Here is a 16,759-nt window from a genome sequence, read left to right as displayed (position 1 = left end):
AGCCACACCCGTCAAAAGAATTTAGCTTGAGAAATTTGTGAAGCCAAATCTAAATATAACCTTACCTCTGCATTATTATACAGGGTTTTGTTTTTTATTTTTTTTTAAAGATTTATTTATTTATACAAGAACCAGGGTACAGACCAGAGGTGCGGGAGGATGAAAGGATTCACCAGAACCAGAGCAGGGAACAGAACAGGCAGATTGACGAAACACACTGCTGAGGGGAACAGTGGGCGAGGCAAGAGAGGTCTGAGGGCCATGTGGGACCCTTGTCCGGTGGCAGCTGGGGATAGAACCCGCGCTGCAGAAGCTGCGGGCGGCTTCACAACCCAGCGCTCAACTTCTGAGCCACTGGGGAGGCCCTATACAGGGGTTTTTTGGGGGAGGCGGGGATACTCAGGGGAATCAGGGGGTCCAGCAGGAATATTTAGTAATGATAATCTTATACTGCAAAGGTACAAAGTACTTAAGGAAGAAAGCCTCTAAGAGTACCATCCCAAAACAAACATTTCAAATAGGCCAGGACCTTTAATAATGCTCCTTCTCAGTTTTACCTAAAAGACAAACCCTTTTAAATGGCTCTAAGTTATAACTACTTCCCTTCATTTACATTTCAAAACATTAAAACAAAAGAGACAGAGAAAGCAAGTCATGCTTTACCTTGGATTTTGGCCCCAGGTGGTGTCAATGCTAGCGGTGCATTACAGGATTCCTTGAGAGGAGATCTGATGGGAGTTTCAGCTTCAGGGGTCTCAAAATTACCTTCAGAATCCGAGCTGCCAAGGGGGAAAAATGAGGAATTACCACTTTCAACGGTATTTCCGACACCCTTTATAACCTATGTATCCACACAGACTAAAGTCCAGCATTTGTCTCTAACTTTACAACCCGAGAGTCTCAGCACGGATTGGCCTGCAGGAGCTGCAGTGGATTTTCTAGCAGTGTCCTCCTCAGGCTTCTGTCTGCCAACCTGTCTCCCTGAAATCTCCATCCTCCAGAGTCTTCCTTCAGCACCATTTATTTTTGAGGTCATCCTTCCCTCTGACACCCGGAAAAAAAAAGTGCATTCCAACAGACTCCTTACCTCACCAGAGCCCTTTTGTAAGAGCCCTTTTCCAGAGGCTAAAAAATTAATATTGTCCCTCTCCCCCTAAAAAATGTAAGGCAATTTCTTCTCGATGCCTTTTTCTTCGGAAGACTTCTCTACCTGCAAGCACTGACTTGGCTGGAGGCTGAGAATGCTGTCACCTGCCTTTCGCAATCATACGGGTGACAGCTCAGCAGAGACCACCATTTCTCACCAGCTGCCAGGGGCCTGTCATCACACGACCTTTTTTTTTTTTTTTTTTTTTTTTTTGAACCAAGGCTGCATTTTTCGGGACACAGTCGTGGGTGTGGGGGGAGACTGCTTCCTTATAGGGAGGACCCTAAATTCCACCAGGTATGTGTGTGTGTGTGTGTGTGCGTGTGTGTTTCAAGGACCGGGAGGAGCAAAGCTTAGCGAAAAAACGACCAAGGCGGATGGGGATGCGGAGCCACTGCAGATTCTGGGGTGGGTTCCGAAAGCTCATACTGAAACTGGGGGGATAGAAAACACACAGGCAGCCAGAACATTCTGAACTTTCGAATGCACAGCGGGGACCTGGTTAAGGGCAGGCACGCAACATTGCCATGAAAACGGTTACGCGGGTGGGCGAGCACACACACGCACAGAATGAGCCGCAGATGGATGGATGGCTGGCAGCACGTCTGCATCTCGACTGGGATGCGTGTACTTGCCTGAAACTCAAGGATTTGGTCTCGGCTTGCGAGTCCTCCTCCTCGGGGTCGCCCTCGGGCCCTCCGGCCTCGTCCTCTTCGGCGCCCCCGCCACGCACCGCGGACCACGTCCATTTCGCCCACTGCACGGGGGACAGGATCTGCCAAGGGCTGAACGCCATTGCTCCGGCTCCGGCGCCTAAGAGTAGGGGAAGGGGAGAGCCTTTTTTCCCTTTCAAAATGGAGGGAACCGGTGACAGGCGCCGGGAAGCGCTTTCAGCCGAGGCGCGGATGTGGTGAAACGGGCGCCGTCGGGGGCGCGGGCGGAGCGCTTCCTCTCGGCCGGCGGGCAGCGCGCGTCCTCTCCGTGCTCCGTCCCCCGCGGCGCGGCCTCGGCGCCGCTCGCCCCGGGCGCCTCCCGCCGGGCAGACGTCTCTCCTGGCGCCTCCTCAGGGCCCCGGCCCGCAGCGCCCGGCAGAGCGGCTCGGCCTCGGCGGCTCGGGGTCTCCGTCTCCCGCCTCCCGGCCGGCGGGCGCGCATCAGCTGCGGCGGGAGCCGCGCCCCAGGAGCCGCCCCCTCGGACCGTACTATTGGCGCGCGCGGGCGGGGGCGGCGGCGGCGCAGGGCCTTTGAAGTCAGCGTCGCGCCCGCCGGATCCCCCTGCCGCGGCGCCGCGTTGGTCGCGCCTGGACTGCGGGGAGGGGGCGTCCCGACCGCGACTCCGGCCGCCGCGGAGGACCCGGGCGCCCCCAACCGCCGCGTCGGCGTTAGGAGCGGCGAAGAGCCGGTTTCCGCGTCGGTGACGCCGGGCTGTTCCTCTTTTAATTTTCATTTCTTCATCTTGCCACTGTGGCGTGGGAGATACTGGATCGCACTGGAGTTAAGCCTCTTACTTTGAAAAAAAAAAAAAAATTTGGTGGCTCATGGGGTTAAGCACCGCGCTGTGGAGCAGTCCGCAGCCTCTGCAGCATGAGTTCGAGTCCCGGTCAGCCAGGGAGCTACCCACATGGTGCGGCAGACCTCTCCTGTGTCGCCCGCTGCTCCCCTCAGCAGTGTATTTCTGTCTTCTGCCTGTTCTGCTCCCCACTCTGTCTCTGGGTGGATCCTCTCACCCACCCCCCCCCGCATCTCTGGCCTGTACCCTAGCTCTTGTATGCATAAATAAATTTTTAAAAATTTAAAAAAAAAACCTTGAGGCTGCTATTAACTGGTACTTCCCCCTCCCTGACACTGACAGCGTGGACGGTTTCAGACTGTTCACCTTCAACCCTCTCTAGCACTCCCAGGATTTGGAAATCTCTCAGCAACGCTGCAAGAGAGCCAGGGGCTGGAATTTTAGATGCCTCGCCCTTCCCCAGACAGCACTCGTGGAAGCTCTGTGGCCTGGTCTTGGGTAAAGTGTGCTAAATTACCCAGTGAAATTGTAGCCTGATCGGTTTCCCACTCCTTTTTGAGGCTCTCTTTTCATAACTTCTAAGTCTTTGATTTCAGACTTCGTTTGCTGCATCAGAAGTATGCCAACAGGCCTGAAGACGGCAGCCTTCAAAATAAAAACCGTCTCTGTTAGAAAGCAGGGGGAGATAGCAGAGCTCGCCTAGGATTGTCTTCATTCTCCATGTAGGGATTCCATTTAGGGATTGCTCCTCTCAGAATGTACTTCTTTCAGGTGAATCGACTGCCTCAAACACCGGTGTAATGATATCTTTGCCCAGACAAGGTGTTTCTTAAACTATTGTAATTTCCAAGACTGTGGTGAATCTGTGAGGTTCCCACAGAGAGAGCAGCTCCAGAATTTGGGTACAAAATTATGCTGAGGCAGACTTTCTCCCTTGAGGAGGGTTGGTACATATATTGTGGATGAATCATGACCATGACGTCTTAGGGATTCAATAACAAAAACAAAAGCAGTAATAATGTGAGATAAGGCCTGGTAGATAGTCTTATCATAACAGAAGGGCAGGGGTTAATAGAGGGTTGGAGTGTCAGGAAGCTTGAGAATTCATCCAGCATCTTCCCAAAGATTAAAAACAACCATCACAGGTGTTGTGGAGACTACAAAGATGGAAAATAAAATAGCAGGAGTCGTTCTGGCGGTATCCACATGAAATATGCCACAATACCACTGAACTGTACCTTATTTTTGGTTTATGGCTCACCATGTAAAACTTCAGAAGGCATGGCGGGGAGGGTGTCCTGGATTTGACACGTGTTTTGTTGCCTGGAAATAATACTACCCTATGTAAATCAGAAACTGGCACATACTTGGTCATTCTTCCTCCTAAGTAGTTCTGGAATCTTTTCATTCTTCTGCATGCTAATTGTGACTGACTCTCCCCCTCTTTAATGGAGCTACTGTAACACTTACCTCTGAGAGTTTCTGACCTGGGTCACCCTACCTGGCTGACCCCTGATTTGTGCTCTCATCTAGCTGTACCTGTTCTCTGCTCCTGGCCCTTTGTATTCCTAGACATAATCAGTACCAGTTGGGAACTTTTATATGTCCAAGAACTATTTGGGACATTTCTTTAAAGACACAAATCCAAATTGCCAGCAGAATCCAGAAATCTGAATTTTTACCAAGTGTTCTAAGGAATTATTCCCCCACGGGATAAATTTGAAAACAATTACTAGCTTGAACCAATTAATTGCTGCTTCCAGGAGTCTCCCTTTTGCATCTACTCACATTCCCCTCCGCCACCCCCACCTTAATCTCTCAAACCTTGACTGCCCCAAATGTCCTTCATCAACCAGCTCATGTCTATTCTGGAAAAACAGGTTGATTTTTCTCTCCTTTCTAAACAACTCTATACCCGGATATTCATAGAGACTTTTATTTATGACCCTTAGTTTTCACAAGGGACAATATTTTTTTACATATTTTATTTTATATAATTCTTACATCATTTTTCATTTTTGCACAATGTATGCATTTTCATTTTGGTTATATTCCCCATACAATTCCCACCCCCTTATTTTGACCCTAATCCTTCCTCTCCCCCTACCTCTCCCCCAGTGTGTCTCTAGTTTATAGTTGCTTGCTGATTTTGATTTTTACTTTGTATTAATTTGTCTTTTTCCTGGTCCACAAGGGACAACATTAATAGTTACAGCAGGACAACAGGATTACGCAGGATGTCCCAGGAGGTAAGGTGAATCTACACAGAGCACAATCCGTTTCTGGACTACAAGCTTCTAAACAACAAGGACATATTGTATTTACGATTCATTTTCATTTCCCCAGATATTAGGACAGGGCTAAACACTGGTGTTCAATAGGTGTTCAATAAATGTGCCAAAGAAGGATATTCCAGTTCACAAAGAGACCTGATGAGTTTGGTTAAGGTGAGAGAAATTTCCCAAACTTAAATCCTCCTAGGGAAATCAGGTTTCCGAACCAGAATAGTGATGACAGCAGTAAGATCAAAACCGACCTAAACAGCAATTTCTTAAAACTTGAGAAGCAAATGCCCAGATTTCTAAAAACCACTCCTCTGCAAATTTCCAGACTTAACATGACAGCAATGAAGTAACTACTCAATAGCTCAAACTGATTTTGTTATCTGGAAGTACAAGTAATGAGGCTAACTGACATATCAATTTTCCTGTAATTCTGGGAAAGAATGGGCAATGTTTGACAACAGATATCCTAGCTGAGGTAAACCATCATCTTGCTGCTAAGCCCTAGACCTCACTGGAGCACATTGTCTGTAAATACATAACCAAGTAACCAAATGAAACATATTTGTTTTGGAAATGACCATAAAAGCACAGAAAAAGCCCCATCTGTTCTATTCCCTGTTTTTGCTCTTCACGGAAGCTTTGGATCAATACACCATGAAAATCTAAAACGTAACTCTCTTGAGACACTCTGCAATGGTGTCTGGAGGTCAGGCATATGCCTGGCTGTTAATAGATGTTTCACAAAGATCTGCAAAATGGGTCTCTTTAATTAAAATAGTAAGCAACTCAAACAGGCAAACAACTAACCATTTCAGAGCACAGCCATAATCTAACCATTTCAGAGCACAGCCATGATAGGAATGTGGCAAGAGATGAAGTACAACATGGAGCCTAGTTAGAAGGGATCCTGCACACCTGTTAAAAGTTTAGAACTTGATCCTGTAGTGGGGGAGCAAAGACAAGTACCTACCTGGATAATGAGTGGTAGCTGTGCTCTCTGGAGAACTCATGCTGTGACTGAAGGGAAGCCCCACCTAGTTCCTGTTACCCAGTGTTTAACAATCTTCCAGGAGAAACCCAAATTTAAGATTTCATCTTTAATGTTCTAACTTACAGTGTTTAAAACCTTGCGGAGCCCAATACTGTGCAGGACAAACAAAGCCATCTGTGCTCCTGCTCAGCCCTGGGACCCTGGTGGGCAATGAAGAACAGACTGTAGAGCAAGTAAGTAACATCTCCATTTAGAAAGATCAGTCTGGCAACAGTCTAGGGAAGGAATGGAAGTATAAAGATTAGGAAACCTGTCATACTATTTTCTCAGCTGGGAGCTGCTTAGAGAAGGGAGACAGTTTCACTTCAGAACTGGAATTAGTATCCTAGGCTTTCACCCTACTTGTTGGAGCAATATCAGAGCTGGAAGTAAGCCAAGCACGATGGGACCAGTTTACAATGGAAGGAAAACTGCTAGTGTAGAAAACTGAGTTTCTGACAGCCAGGGACAAGAGAAACTATGTGGGCCTAAGATGATGTGAAGGGTGGAAGAGGCAGGAAGGAGTTGAACCAGGGTGGCAGTAGGAATCACAGAAATAAAGAAACCACTGTGAAAATGGAAAGATCTAGCAGCAAGCAGGCAAGCCCATCAACTTATTTATATTTTCTAAGAACTAAAGAATTTGATGAGCAAAAAACCCCACATCTAATTCCACTTAAGCTTAAATGCCAGGTTCATGATGTAACCAGAATGGCTGGGCAGCTCTGAAGGGCTCAGTAAAAGCTTTAACCCAGACACAAATTTTTTTTTTTTTAATACAAGAACCAGGGTACAGGCCAGGAGGGTGAGAGGATTCACCGGAGACAGAGTGGGGAACAGAACAGGCAGACTGAAGAAATACACTGCTGAGGGGAGCAGAGGGCAAGACAGAAAGGTCTGCTTCGCCATGTGGGATTCTCGCTGGCTGGCCGGGATCGAACCTGCGCCCCAGAGGACACGGACAGCCCCACAGTGCGGCGCTCAACCCCCTTCGCCACCAGGGAGGCCCCCCACCCCGACACAATTTAAATGGCAGTGGCAACCCCCCACCCCCCCAGCTGCTTTTGAGGGCCAGCCTGCTCACTGGATGAGGTTTCCACCATATAGTGGGGTATCCCTGAGTGTGGTTACTCCATCACCCTGACCCCTCCCCTGTTACTCCCCACTCACCAGGCTTTACACTCTCAAATTTTATGCCCCCACCAAGGATATTTAAATTGTAGAAGGTGTTCAAATGGAATGACTGTAGCACCTTATAGCAACAGAATTTCATCTGTTCCTTAGCATCTTTTCTCTCAGGTAGCAGGCAATTTCTCATTCTCAATTTACTGATGAGGTAACTGAAACAAAAAATGGAACCACCTGCCCAAGATCATGCAGATAACTAGGGCTAGAACTGAATCTAGAACCCTAGTTTCCTGACTTCCAGTTCCCTTTGTGCTTATCAATCTGGAAAAAGCAGCATGATTCGTGGCCCTCCTGCAGTTTAGGAGCTAGATATTCTTTTTAAATTCTTGCTGCTTTGCTACAGCTCCAGCGGCCTCCTTTCTTGGTAAGGCTGCAAAGTCACAGCTAGGAATCCCTGCCTCCAGATCAGTGAAGAGCTGCCATTGCCAATGAGAAGCCTGGTTTTCTAATCTAACTCAGTCTACCCAGGCAAGAACATGCTGATGTCTGCATAAGACAAACTTGTCAATAACCTCATCTGACAATATTCAAATATTGTTACATTACAGCTTAACCTTGCCAGATCAGATTTACCTTTTACCTGCGTGTTATAATCGCCTATAGTATTATAATCTCTCCACCAGCCAAACAAATCCAAATCAGGGAATTTGTACCACGTTTATACCAAAAATTTTATCTTAAGGAGAAACTCATTTCTAATTTTTTAAAAGAGAAAAGTTGAACGTACATACATAGTTAATTCTATTTCAAGGAATAGAATCCAAGGAGATTATAAGGGATCCACACTGCGTCTGCTGAGAACTTAGCGGAGCTCCCCACCCAGGAGCTGCTCAAAGATGCTTGCCCAGGCTTTGCTCTGGTGAACACCTCCTATCAGATCCATCGTTTGATCTACTTTTTTCTGTGTCATGTGGGAATGGTCTCCCCAAAAGGGTGTAGGGTAAGTGATTATCAGGCTTTTCTGCCCTCCTACCATTAGGATTAATGATGGATCCCAGTGGTCCTAAAAGCATGCCTGATGGTGGAGACCTTTAGTAAGGTGTGGGCATGCATATGTGGGCACACCTGGGCAGAGACAGGGCTTATAAGGACGGCGTCATGGGGACGCCAGCAGAACGAGTGAGAGAAAGAAGAAGAAGAGCACAACAGAACCAGAGCAGCACCAGCAGCGAAGCAGAGACCACGAGTGAACGCCACAGAGCCCATAAAGAGTGAAGACTTGCTGGGGGCTGGGCGGCCCTGCCTGCTGTGTACCTGGTAAACTCAATAAAACCTGAAAAAGCCACTGAGGGCTCCAGGGCTCCTCCTTTACCCGTCTGCTTGGGTCAAAGAGATCCTGCTCCTCCCTCTTGCACTACAAAGGAGTTAGATAGGCTTTCTCCAAGGCACCCAGAGTAGGCCTTTTCTAATACAGGTCACCTTGGAATGTGGACTGAAGGTCAATAGAGGACCTAGAGGCTAAGGTGAAGCTCTTGCTCCTCCCCTTAGCCTCTGCCTTACCCCTAATCAAAGAAGTATTCACACCTCCTTCTAATGACCTAGAAGAATGTAGTTTGAAGGGTATCACCCTGGTGTAAGTTTACCAAAGAACATGTGCTCTCCCTCTGGGAAACACACCTTTTTAGCATTAAAAAGGAAGTCATTCACCTCCTGGTAATGAGAACCCACTCCTCTCTCAATGCCCTAGGTCCCTTAGCACAGGCTATATACCCCCGGTTTGCCCCACTTTACTTTAGAATTTACAATGTCAATTCTCCACATGTTATTACATTTTGCCATTTTTTTTTCCTCCACTAGTCTTTCTGATGGTAATGTGTTCATTCATAAGCCCCAAAAGAACTCAGAGGGGTAGAGAAGATTTCCCCTATGTTCCATCAGTCACAAAAGCACAATTTGACTTCCTCAGAAAGTATGTTATTCAACCTACAGCAGAACTGCCATGGCAGTGTTATACTGTGTTTGTTTTCAGAGAAGTAGGGGAAGAAAGCAACTATGTTTTATGATGTTTACATTAAACAAGTGTCATCTAAGAGCCACCTCTATCACCATCAGATGGCACAACTATATGTTTAATAACTTTATTTTTAAAAATCCAGTACAATTCTCCACACTGGAATGAAAGAATATTAAAGAAACAGTTACTGAGTACAAAAAATATAAAAGATCAATTTGTTCTTCGTAAGTGAGGAAAATAACCCCAAGAGTATCCTTAATTCTTCCCATCAACTACCACAAATCTGAAGTTGAAAACAAGCAAACCAAAAATCAAACAAACACAAATGATCCCTCAAAAAGAGTGAACTGGGCCTCCCCGGTGGCGCAGCAGTTGAGCACTGGGTTGTGAAGCTGCCTGCAGCCTCTGCAGCGCCGGTTCGATCCCTGGCCACCGGGTGAGGGTCCTACATGGCGCACAGACCTCTCCTGCTGTACCCACTGCTCCCCTCAGCAGTGTACTTCATCACTCTGTCTGTTCCCCGCTCTGGCTCTGGTGAATTCTCTCACCCTCCCGCGCTTCTGACTGTACCCAATGCTTGTATAAACAAATAAATAAATCTTAAAAAAAAAAAAAAGTGAACTATCTTTAAATTTTGAAATATCGTCTATTCCAGTTGATATAAGTTTAGTTTTTCCTGCTTAACAGCATTACTGAACTAACAGAGCCTGTTAAACAGGAATACTATCCTGCAAAATCACTGTTACTGATTTATCACATTTTGTTTTCTTCCTTTGGTCTTACATTCCTTTTTAGCTGAAAGGTATTAAAAAAAATAGGTCCTCCAAGTTACAGAGGTTACACATAAAACCACAGATAAGGGAACTACTGAAACCCTCTCTCAGTTGTTTATGAATTTAAGTTTCTAATAATGAACTTTACTCCAAATTTGAGAGATCTGCTTTACTTCATTGACCTGGTTAAGGGAGAGTGGAATCTAATGCTTGAATAAAAGAGGCTGAAGGAATTTAAGAAGCTAAAATAGAATAGTCTTTCTCCCACAGGCATTTTATCCCTCTCTTCTACCCTACCTCCAAAATTAAATAAATTCCTAAATAATCCATTTGGATGACTAGAGGAACATTGATCATGTTACAATCCGGGTTTTCTAAGATCATCCTGATTTCAAATAGTCTACCCACTATCCTTGTAAATTAGTGAGTCTTCAGGAGACCACATGTACCATTTTTTGATTTATGAAACACTGTCACTAAGAAGTTAGAAGGTAACAGATTAAGAGGCACTTGGAAAGGACAGCAGAGACACTGGTGAGAGAGTGGAGGGAGAAGAATCCACCCAGAAAAAAAGAATAAAATCACAAAAAGCTTTCCAAAGCAACTGGGATCCCATCTAAATGCTTGCTTTGGGAAACTGAAAGGATTTTACTACAATAATTCATGTGTTTGTTAAATAGTATTCCTATGTTCCTTAGAAATAAAAAGGTGGGACACCAAGAAGCCAACTCCATGACATGATATGAAGCTTCTTGCTACTTCTAGCTTTGATATTTTTACAATAAAGTTTTAACTGCCATATTGGTTCTTAAATATACGTGCAGGGAAATGTGTCCTTTTCTTTCTGCAATAGTATAAAGTAGAGAGGGGACGTCTATTCTTTTTGTGTTCAATTAAAAAAAAATGTTAACATATTGCTTGTTTTCTTCACAAATAACTATAAACAAAATGATTAGCTGAATAAATTGGAAGACATAACAATGTTCCAAGTTGGTAAAACTAAATATTGTAGAGATGACAATAGTATCCAATTAATATGTAGGACTAAAGCAATTTCAGTCAATTCTTAGGGAACTTTCCTTAGAACTTGTCAATATATGTGCAGGCAGGGGAGAGAGAGAGAGAGAGAGAGAGAGAGAGAGAGAGAGAGAGAGAGACAGAAAAAGAAACCCAGAGTGAAGACTTGCCTGGGTCTTGGAAGCCTGCAGGCCTCCTGGTCACCCAACACCACCACCACCCCACCCCCACCCCCACCGTGTACCTGGTTGCTACACTACATGTAAAAGCTCAATAAAAGCCTGAGAAAGAAAGACAAGGGCTCCAGAACTCCTCCTTTACCCTGTCTGCACAGGATCTTAGAAAACCTGCTCCATCCCATCCTGCCACGACAATATGATAAAGATGTTACAGTGCAGTAGAGAAGGGAAGGTTGTTTAAGAAGTGGTTGGAGAATACTTGGCTGGCAATGGGGTGGAGAGATTAAGTTAAACCCTTACCTGAGAACATATACCAGGATAAATTACAGATGGATTAGATGGCTAAATAACAAAACTCAAACCAGGGAAGAAAACAATCTAGAAGCAACAGAATCTGTCAAAGCTCTGTGGGAAGGATGACTGCCCAAACTTAGAAGTAATTAATGAATTCCCATACAAAATAAAGATTGCAGTCTTGGCTACATGAGAAAAGTAAAGCTTCTAAATATTTTCCTTCAAATTAGAGACAAAATGGCACATTGGGTAAAATACTAGTAATCAAAACTACTATTGTTATTACTAAGGGAACTCATGAAAATCAGTAAGATCCAAATTCCAACAGAGAAGGATTTTAACTACTTACTGCATCCACAAATTATTTCAGTTAATCCCCAACCCTTTGCCTCACAGTCTCATGAGAAAGGTATTATTATGGTTTTGGTTTTTTGTTTTGTTTTTCAAATAAACAAGTCAAGTTGGCTACATTTTTAACCTCTCAATCAGGGTCTCCTGATCTGATCTTACCAAGGAAAGGTTTAAAAAGATCCTGAGCTGCTTGAATTTATATGCAAAATGATGTGTTTGTGCATTTTTGCATTCATCTCTCCCCCTCTTCGTCCCCATATACAGCAAGTTCCACTCCAACAACAGTACTTCAGGCTGATTAAAGATTAATTTTCTAATCTGAAAGAGGAATTAATAGGCAATTCCCCTTCTCTAACAGTCACAAGGAAGTTCAAACCAAAAGGACCTTTACACAGAGAACCCAGACCTGCCAGAAATTAATACAAGAAAGCATATTGGATAACATGCAGTGAGTGCAATGGGGAGAAACACCTAGAAGGCAACCTGTGGGTCTAATCTAGGTGACTGTCTGGTGAGTAGAGTATGACATTCTCGAGACAAAGGATTTACCTGGGCAGTCAGGTGTCATGAAATAGATTTCCCACGGGACTCCTAATGACACAGATGACCATCCTCAAGGACACAAAAATTGTGCAGGATATACAAGGTTTGCATTATGTGGAAGATACAAAGAATCAATTTTAACACTTCTCTTGCTTTGGTGCATTTCCCTTTAGTGTGATTTCCTCCAAGAAACTATGTTGATGAGACAGATGGGACTGCTAGGAGCCTTTTCCCATCTGGGAAAAGATAGAACCCTGTGGGTTTCAGTGAGGGAAGGAGGCATGGAATAAGTTGGACAGAAAGCTTAAAAATTTGAAGAGCTCTCTTTAAGAAAAATACAAAAGGACCCCTTGAACACAATGTTAAGATTGCTTAGCTATGGCTCCTGAAGTTCAAAGCTTCCCTTAGCTTCTGGGTAAACTCAACTCTGCCTAAAGAGCAAAAAAGAGATGCTTTTGGCTCAGAAGTGGTCCAGTGGCTTCTGCTGGGTGAGTGAAAACACTGAGTTAGCAAGAGTCAAGGCTGACCTCCTCTATCTTCTTAGAGGAAATGAAAAAAAAAAATTAACTGTTGGAAATTTGATAAAACTGTCAAAAAATACCTCCTATACAAATTGTCAAGTACAACTCAGGGCTCTATTCCTTCTGTACCAGTATAAACTCTTTCTCTCTTTCTCTCTCTCTCTCCTTTTCTCTCTCTCTCTCCTATTCTCTCTCTCTCTCTTTCTCTCTCTCTCTCTCTCTCTCTCTCTCTCTCACACACACACATACACACAATTTTAATTAAGATAAAAAAGAAAACTGTAATGCTTCTCTAGCTTGTGTCCCTTATGCACCCTTATCCTTTGAGTTTCCACAAGATCACCATGGTAAAAATAAATCTGTCCCCGCTCTCCTACCCCATTATTCCTTTATTTCTTCTGCTATAAGAACCCTTTCAGTTTATACTAAGCACATGGCTGCCCAGCTAGAGGCCACATCCCCCACCTTCTCTGCAGCTAGGTGTGGCTTTGTGACTTAGTTTTAACTTGTGGGATGTGAGCCAAGTGGTGGATGCAACTTTGGGGCAATGTCTTTAAAAAGAAAACTGTCTTCCTGTGCAGTCCTACCCCCAGCCTATGGATTGCTGGTGAGTCAGCTCTATTGTGTGGATAAGGACATGCTAGAGCATCTCTAGGGAGATGCTAGAGCAACAGGACATATGGGGCCAAGCAGAGGAGCCTACCGCCCTAGTCTAACACCCATTGGACTAGATGTCAGAGAGAAATAAAAGCCCCTCCCTCTTCTTTGCACTACTGTGCCGCTCGGTCTCCTGGGTATAGCAGTGTCACTTCCGAGCAATAAAACCTCTTAGGGGACATTTTAGCATCTAAGCTCATTTAGATGGAGATATGTGAAGAACCTGTCTTAAAATTCATTCCACTTCATCATCAGCAAAATTATATTTAGACTCCTTCAAAATTCATCTTCTGTCTCAGTAGTGCCCTTTATATTATATTTGGACTCCTTCAAAAATTCATCTTATGCTTCAGGAGTGTCAGGTTGCCAAGTGGATGAGGTGATCCAATTGTCCTGAAATCAGGACTGAGGTCACCATTTCATCTACCATACCATGAAGGCTTGGGTTGTAATATTGCCTTTCCAGAAATTCAGCAGTTTCCATAAGATGGTACAGACAAAACACTGAAGTGGTAAGGAGTCAATATTTAGATTCCCACAAAGTCCAGATCTGCCAAGCAGAATGGATTTAGATACAGCACAAAGGATATTATCTTCAGAGAGGTTTCTTTGACAATAATATGACTTTACAAGTGTAGAAATGCTATATAGTAAATGAGTATTTTCCTAATTCAAAGGCTAATAACAGATCCACATTATATGAATGAATTAATTATTCTTCTTCTTCTGCTTTACTACTAACTGGTTTTAGTGAAAATTTCCATAACCCACCTACAAAATCATTTATGTAACTATTTTGTTATTGATTCATAATCAGTTAAGTTACTTTGTTTTAGTATCTTACGGAACTGTCATTACTTCTGACCTTCCCTGTACCTCATACATGATATAGTAATATATGTTTAATAACGTCATACATAGTAATAACAAATGTATATTTTGTTAACCTTTGGCAGAGATAAAGATAGCTCTAAGTAAAAACTACTTGTTTTAAACTGTTTTCTGAACAAATGGTAAATCACTGACTCCAAACCTAAGCATCCACCCTGGATCTCACAGAACCACAGGAATTTTTATTTGGAAAGGATCTTTTTAGTTAGAAAGATCCTTGGGCCCAATAGTATTGTGTTCAGATGAGCAGATGACTCCTTGAGACATTAAGAACTACCTGGGGAGTATGTCAAAGACCCATGCTTCTTGGGTAGAATGTCTGAGGTCGAGATTTCCTCCCCACCCCTAGAACATACACAACCCTATAACATGCACATTTGACATTTGTGATAGAGCTACAACTCCCCCGCCCCCTTCATCTCATTTTAAAAGGCAACATGAGGGACTCCCTGGTGGTGTAAGGGGTTAAGCACAGCACTGTGAAGCTATCCGCAGCCACTGCAGCATGAGTTCGATCGGGCCAGAGAGCTACCCACATGGCGCAGCAGACCTCTCCTGTCTTGCCCACTGCTTCCCTCAGCAGTGTATTTTGGTAGATATGCCTGTTTTACTCCCCACTCTGTCTCTGGTGAATCCTCTCACCATCCCCCACACCTCTGGCCTGTACCCCAGTTCTTGTGTGCAGAAATAAATAAATCTTTTTTAATTTTTTTAAAGATTCATTTATTTATTTATTTATTTATACAAGCACTGGGCATAGTCAGAAGCGCAAGAGGGTGAGAGAATTCACCAGAGCCAAAGTGGGGAGCAGAGCAGGCAGAAGGACCCAAGTACACTGCTGAGGGGAGCAGTGGGCCGCAAGAGAGGTCTGCGCGCCATGTGGGACCCTCCTCTGGTGGCTGGGGAGCAGCAGGGGATCGAACCGGTACTGCAGAGGCTGCGGGCAGCCTCGCAACCCAGTGCTCAACTGCTGCGCCACCGGGGAGGCCCTAAATCTTTTTTTAAAAAAAGGTAACATGAACAGTTTCTTTTGTAATCAATAACATTGTGCTTTGTTTTAAAAGTATTTTCAATACCTTTATTGTCTAAGGCAAAATGATACATATATTCATTCTTTTATTCATTTATTCCACAAAGTTTACAAATGACCAAGTTTTCAACCAGTTCAGTTCATACCCTCATGGAGCTTATTAGTGAGTCTAGTAAGGACAAAAACAAAGAAAGCCGCTTACAGACTGTTATGCCGGATATATAAGAAAAACACAGTTGCCTATGAGAAAAGCCAAGGGATGGGGGGAGGGGTGAATGGAGGCAAGCCAGGGATGAGGGATGAATGGAAGAGTGGGGGTAACAGCATCCAGAAGGGTGACAACCTGGTCTGCTTTGCAGCAAGCACAATTAAAGCCAAATGAGGGGAGAGAGGGGGTGGAACTGTGATGCCTGGGTTGATGAAGCAGGGAAGGCACAGGCTATCCAGGGGCCCTCCAGGGCTGTGCTAAGGACTACTGGTTGGAAAAGTTGATATAAGTGGAGCCATTTTAAAATGATGCTGGAGCAAGCATTTCAGAGAAAATGCCTTGTTCATCTTGTTCCTTGAATCTTGGGACTAGGCCAGACCTCTGGATGGGGCCAAACCACAACTGCTTGAGAAGTCAGCCTGAGCTCAAGAACTGACACTGTGGATCTTGTTTGCCTGATGATAGAATCAGCAACTAATTACAGCTAGCCAAGGGTAGCCTAAGCTGGTCAGCACCCAAAAACTCTTTTTAAGACACTAACCTAGTCTTCTTCTTTTCCTCTCATAAATACCCCTAACTTTTGCTCCTCCATGGGACACTGCTTGGGGTCTGAGCTGAATCTAAATGACAATCCTTTGTTTCCAAATAAGGTGCTTTTGCCTTTTAATTGCCTCCTGATTTAGAGATTAACACTTGTCTTTGAAAAGTAAATTTTTGATGATACAAAGAACTACAAAGAAAGGAAAACTTGCCCATCATCTTGATTTTAACAAATAACCACTGTTTTAAAATGTTGGTGACTTAACCCCTTGCACAGCACGATGGAGCTATCCACTCTTCAGCATGAGTTCGATTCCCGGCCAGGGAGATGCCCACATGGCGCCGCAGACCTCTCCTGTCTCTCCCGCTGCTCCCCTCAGCAGTGTATTTCAGTTAGTCTGTCTGTTCTGTTCCCCACTCTGTCTCAGGTGAATCCTCTCACCACCACCCACCAAACGCCCCCGCCACCACCTTTGGCCTGTGCCCCAGCTCTTGTATGCATAAATAAATAAATCTTTAAAAGAAATAAAATAAAAATGTTGGTGGACAATTTATCCTATTTTTATCTTTTGCAAAGCACTTTCCTTTTAAAGATTTTTTTATTTATGCACACAAGAACCAGGGTACAGGCCAGAGGTGGGG

The 16,759-nt window shown here is 44.4% G+C and overlaps 1 protein-coding gene across 9 annotated transcripts in view; it reads right to left on the bottom strand.

The window, feature by feature from the left end:
- Positions 1-16,759, bottom strand: part of TACC1 (transforming acidic coiled-coil containing protein 1) — a 109,919-nt gene that overhangs the window by 54,634 nt on the left and 38,526 nt on the right. For 3 of the 9 annotated variants that reach the window (XM_054700895.1, XM_037526089.2, XM_037526090.2), the window contains exon 2: positions 664-779. The exons of 2 other annotated variants lie outside the window; for them this stretch is intronic. Coding sequence is in view for 6 of the 7 variants with exons in the window: in XM_037526089.2 (XP_037381986.1) it covers positions 664-779 (116 nt within the window). In the remaining variant the exon portion in view is untranslated. Of the gene's footprint in view, positions 1-663; positions 780-1,782; positions 2,307-16,759 lie in introns of those variants that run through there. 4 more of the 9 variants (XM_054700897.1, XM_054700898.1, XM_037526088.2 and 1 more) reach the window with 3 other exon arrangements.

Source organism: Talpa occidentalis, unplaced genomic scaffold (genome assembly GCF_014898055.3).
Source record: "Talpa occidentalis isolate TD23 unplaced genomic scaffold, MPIMG_talOcc4v2.1 talOcc4.4, whole genome shotgun sequence".
Classification (NCBI taxonomy): Eukaryota; Metazoa; Chordata; class Mammalia; order Eulipotyphla; family Talpidae; genus Talpa; species Talpa occidentalis.
Note: the sequence above shows the minus strand (reverse complement) of the source record. Positions and strands in the feature narration are given on the sequence as shown.